Source organism: Salvelinus namaycush, chromosome 8, assembly GCF_016432855.1.
Source record: "Salvelinus namaycush isolate Seneca chromosome 8, SaNama_1.0, whole genome shotgun sequence".
Taxonomy (NCBI): domain Eukaryota; kingdom Metazoa; phylum Chordata; class Actinopteri; order Salmoniformes; family Salmonidae; genus Salvelinus; species Salvelinus namaycush.
In genome coordinates, this window is record NC_052314.1 from 27414483 (window position 1) to 27419199 (window position 4717).

At 44.9% G+C, this 4717-nt stretch overlaps 1 protein-coding gene across 1 annotated transcript; it reads left to right on the forward strand.

Annotated features, from left to right (window-relative positions):
• On the forward strand, positions 1 to 4335 carry spata18 (spermatogenesis associated 18). The gene is made up of 12 exons (XM_038998746.1): positions 1 to 87; positions 941 to 1046; positions 1133 to 1248; positions 1387 to 1505; positions 1661 to 1756; positions 1876 to 2010; positions 2398 to 2629; positions 2974 to 3132; positions 3305 to 3480; positions 3635 to 3758; positions 3876 to 3935; positions 4279 to 4335. The coding sequence occupies exons 1-12, from the start codon at positions 1 to 3 to the stop codon at positions 4333 to 4335; spliced, it is 1467 nt and encodes a 488-aa protein (XP_038854674.1).
• Positions 4336 to 4717: the final 382 nt, after the last annotated feature.

The following is a 4717-nucleotide window of genomic DNA, read 5'->3' on the forward strand; positions in this document are numbered from 1 at the left end:
ATGGCCGACTCGCTAAGGAGGCTGGTGAACACATCTTCCTTCAGCGTTCTACAGGACAAACTTGAGTCCTGGTACAAGGACTACCATGTAAGTCATCAATAATTTATTTCTGCCCTAAATCTGTTGGCCGAAAAGTGGCCTAACCAACAATAAAGGTAGGCGACACATGATTATTGCAATCATTCGATCCATGTAATAGTTTAGGCTATTGTCTAAATTAGTCTTGGCTATAATAAATGTGATATTGGTGTGGAAATCAATAGCATATTTAATGAATCACTGTTTGATTCAGCAAATGCGTTCTTCCCTTGAGAACTTGATTCCTCTATAGAATTTCTGTCCACCCATCTAAAATAATTTGATTAGCCTACTTGATTATGCCACTCATGACCAGATAGTGAAATATATTTGGAATCATTATTTGGTATGTATTTTTTATTTTTTACAATGTATCACATTGACAATGGATTGGAACGTTTTTGAAACAATGTAACGTTAGAGGCTAAAGGAATTCAATTGTTTCGATTAAATAGATTTTCTGGCGAAGTTTGGTTGCTATAGACGCTAGTCGTCATGGCGACCGTGAAACCATTGCTGACTCTGAAAGCTAGTGGCTCGAGCACGCCCCGTGAGCATTTTGGTGTGAACCTGAAACGCTTGTCCTGATAGAACCATTGCATTATCACACAGAGATACTCCAGAGACCAACCAGTGCATTTGCCCGGAAGTCACAGATAATTTATTTTAAAAGTACATATAGTATATCCCTCAATTCATTATGATCAATACAGATATTCACTAATCAGTGATCCATGTGAATGTTTGTTTTTTAAATGTCCTCCATTGTTGACCCCACAATTGAGATTACATTACATCTTTAAAATGTATGTCCCTTTTGTGATGGTACATAATTCTCATACAGTGTCTGTCACCTTCCTAGGTCATCTCCTGTGATCAGAATCTGAACAGGTGCTGTGAATTGGTAGAGCTCACCTCCAAGATACAGGGTCAACTCTTCACCATCCTCAACTTCACTGCTAGAGAGGGTATGTGTCCAAGGTTCTCACAACTCCCCTCTCTTTTGCCTTACCCAAACAATTCTCTAATAATGTCTCCTTTTCCTTTGAGTCAGGTGGTCACTATGCAGGAGTGGATGTACTCAAATCACGCCTGCTGCCTTGGTTGGGGACCTGTTTCTCCATGGCAACCTCCTCTGTCACCAACGACACCAGCCTCAACCTCATCCAGGTGAAATAATATGTTCTGTTATTTATGGTTCTAGCTACTGTACATTCATTAAGTTATTCTATTCTATTATGCTGTCCTGTCACATAGTGTAAATAAGACAGTGATAATCAAGGTTAAATGAGGAGTGTTGTCATGCAGGAGTCTGTGGAGAAGGAGAGGAAAATCAGGGAGCTGTCTGCCTCCCATGAGAATGACATGCAGAAGATGGAGACTCAGCTGTGCTCCACTCACCTACAGCTGGACTCTGTCAAACAGGAGTAAGTCTGCACTAAACATACAACAAATGATTCATCTATACAATAGACCTACTCATTTCTATCCAACCAAATCAGTCTGCCCCAGGTTACGTTAGTATGGCTAACTTTCTGGTCTCTGTTTTATTCACCTACTGGTATGTTGAATGCGTTTACAGACTGGCGGATGCTCATCTGCAACTGGACAACACAAAAAACATGTCAGCCACAACTCTGCTGGCCACCGAGGATGAGATACTACAGCTGAAAGCAGAGTGAGGGAAACATACTGTAATACAATATTGTACAAGTTTCATTTGAGTATTATTTGTCCTCTTTGGCTTATTGATGTGTATGTTCTGAGGTTATTATGGTGTGTATCTGTGTGTGTCAGGTTGCGTGTGGCCCGTGACCAGGTGGAGACCTATAAGAGGAAGCTGGATGTTCTGGATGACTATGAGAGACAGGTGCGTCTGCTGAGGGATGAGGTGTCTTTCCTCACAGCAGAGAAGAGCATGCTGCAGGAGAGGTGAGCAGGACACGCACACACACACACACACACGCACACGCACACACAGGGCCGTAGCTACAAATGAGGACACAGAGGGTCAGACCGTGGTCATTTAAAAATAAAATAATAACATTTGTTTTAGGAATTCAGTAACTTACTGTTGAGAGTTAGAATAGTAGAATACACAAGGTCAGTAATTTTTTTAGATTGGTAAATTAGTCTAGTTAGTCTAGCCAGCTATCTAAACATGTAGTAGTCATGGCCGACTTACCGACGGGCACGCAGGGTACGTGCCCAGGAGACCTCCAGGGGGCCCTCATTGATTTTGTTAGTCACTCACTCAGATATCATATTAACATGGCATAAGTCAACCTTCCCTCCCCTCTTCCTTTCTATCTGTCTCAGGTTGGTGAGGAGTTGTTCCCCCAGCCCCCTGGCCAGACAGAGCCGCCCCTCCAGCCCTCTGAAGAGTGAGTCTCCCACCCGGGCCCAGCTCACCAATTCGTCCCGCCACGCCAGGCTGGTGTCCCGCTTCAGTGACTTGTACGCTGTGGAGCGCCTGGAGGCCCAGAGTCTGCTCCGACGCTACATAGACGACCTGGAGATGGTCCAGAGAATCATCTTCATTGCCACTGTGGTATGACATCTGGAAACCCTGTACATTATGGAATAACACTACATACAGTACAACCTGTGATGATTAGCTGGGATTCACAATGTATTGGAGATGATCATCCTAGCACATGTAACCACCTGACCTTCTTTTCATCCAATTTGATATGTCAGATCTGAGGTTCTGGTTTCTCTGTAAATCTCCTATACCATACAGTATCTCTAATCCCTTTGTCTGAGTGTGTGTGTGTGTGTGTGTGTGTGTGTGTGTGTGTGTGTGTGTGTGTGTGTGTGTGTGTGTGTGTGTGTGTGTGTGTGTGTGTGTGTGTGTGTGTGTGTGTGTGTGTGTGTGGTGTGTATGTCTGTCAGGAGGCCTTCCAGGCAGCCAAGCTGGCCTACCGTCAATTCAAGCTGCGAGTGAAGAAGACCCTGTCACCGTCCCACCTGGGGCCAGAGACCCTGGAGGACTCGGTCGTGGACTATATCGTCAGGAACCTGGACCTCTACGACGTGCAGGCCAGTGTTAATGTATGGCCTACACTTTTCTCTCTTACTGACATGTCTGACATGTTACAAAAACCTGTAGATTCCAGTCACCTTTACATTACAATTTCAAGAGTCTCACACACTGTAGTTCATTGAGTGTTTGTTAATAGGAGATGTGTGTCAGAGTGTATTGTGATGTGTTTCCCTCTCCCAGGACGTGATCAACGCCATGAATGTAAACCCACGGATCTCCTTCCCCCCGGAGGTGAACTTTGCCCTGATCAACAGCTTCATCCGGGAGACATGCAGAGTGGCTTTCGCCATGCAGACACTGGACCCTCCTCTGGACCTGGCTTTCACCAGCGGTGGAGAACTCTACAGCGACAACAAGTCAGTCTGCATCCATTGACTTCATGAAACAAGATGTTAGATGTACAATTCCTAATCCTACCACTAGATGTCACCTTGGTCATGTATATACATCTCCTCCCTCTTCTCTCTGTCTCTCTCGCCCTCTCTCGCCCTCTCTCTCGCTCTCTACCAGGTATCGTCGTAGCTATGACTCTGAGTTTACTGCTCCTCTGGTGGCGTACCATGTGTGGCCAGCACTGGTGGAGGGGGACGGTGTCATAGTGAAGGGAGAGGCAGTCACCAGGAGAGGAGCTCTGGTACTGATGCACCTTCAGTCCCTACTGTAGAATCATAGGCTTTGCTTGAGCAATTACTGCATGATCACAATATAAAATGCAGAATGATTCATGTGGTGTTTCTCTGCTGTCTTCCAGTGGAGGAGCAGAAGCAGGAGCTGCAGTCCTGTTCGCTCTGGCAGCCCCACACGCACTCTCGTAAGTTACTACGACGACTGAGACCTAACACGTTAAAATAATGTCACAAATATCAAGAAACTCTTTGGAAAGATGTGTCAGCCCAGGGTTTTTATGATGCAAGAAAATATTCAGGGAAGTTGCAGTTGGGAAAGCACACTAGATGAAAGCTGTGCATGTGTGATTTAGTGTTAAGACTTTTCTTTTGCCACCAAAATACATCCATGCATACCCTGAGCCCTTGGGGTAAGTACAACAACAAAACAGCAACTCCTAGATGTTGTATTAGTGGGAGAGAGTAACTTAATCTCAAATCCAAAGGTGCAAGAAATGCTCTGTGTGACAGACTTTCTCTCTTTCTCAGGGTTTTAGTCGCAGCAGAAGCCCCTCTCCCGGACGTCTCTCCGCCAGTCGCCTGTAAACCCTAACTGACCACTGAGTTACAAAAGGAAAACAAAATTCTACACATTGATTTCATGTTTGCAACAAAGACAGATTTTTTGCTTTAATGGACTGGATCCTGTCGTTATTTGTCAGTTGTGATGACTTGATGTTAAGTAGTTAGACTCCGTGTCAATATGGACATTAGTCCAGGGTTTACAGTATTCTGGAGAGAAGTTCCATGTTACCATTACAGTATCCAGAGACTCTGGCAGCTGGTCCTTTCAGATCAATCCTTTCAGGGTGCTGTAGCAGCACGTGACAAGGCTGTGTGTGTGTGTGTGTGTGTGTGTGTGTGTGTGTGTGTGTGTGTGTGTGTGTGTGTGTGTGTGTGTGTGTGTGTGTGTGTGTGTGTGTGTGTG

Excerpts from the sequence above, each read along its gene's own strand:
- spata18 (XM_038998746.1), top strand. The coding sequence starts at position 1 with ATGGCCGACTCGCTAAGGAGGCTGGTGAACACATCTTCCTTCAGCGTT. Across the intron at positions 88-940 it reads CCTGGTACAAGGACTACCAT|GTCATCTCCTGTGATCAGAA; the intron begins GTAAGTCATCAA and ends TCACCTTCCTAG. Across the intron at positions 3,481-3,634 it reads GAACTCTACAGCGACAACAA|GTATCGTCGTAGCTATGACT; the intron begins GTCAGTCTGCAT and ends GCTCTCTACCAG.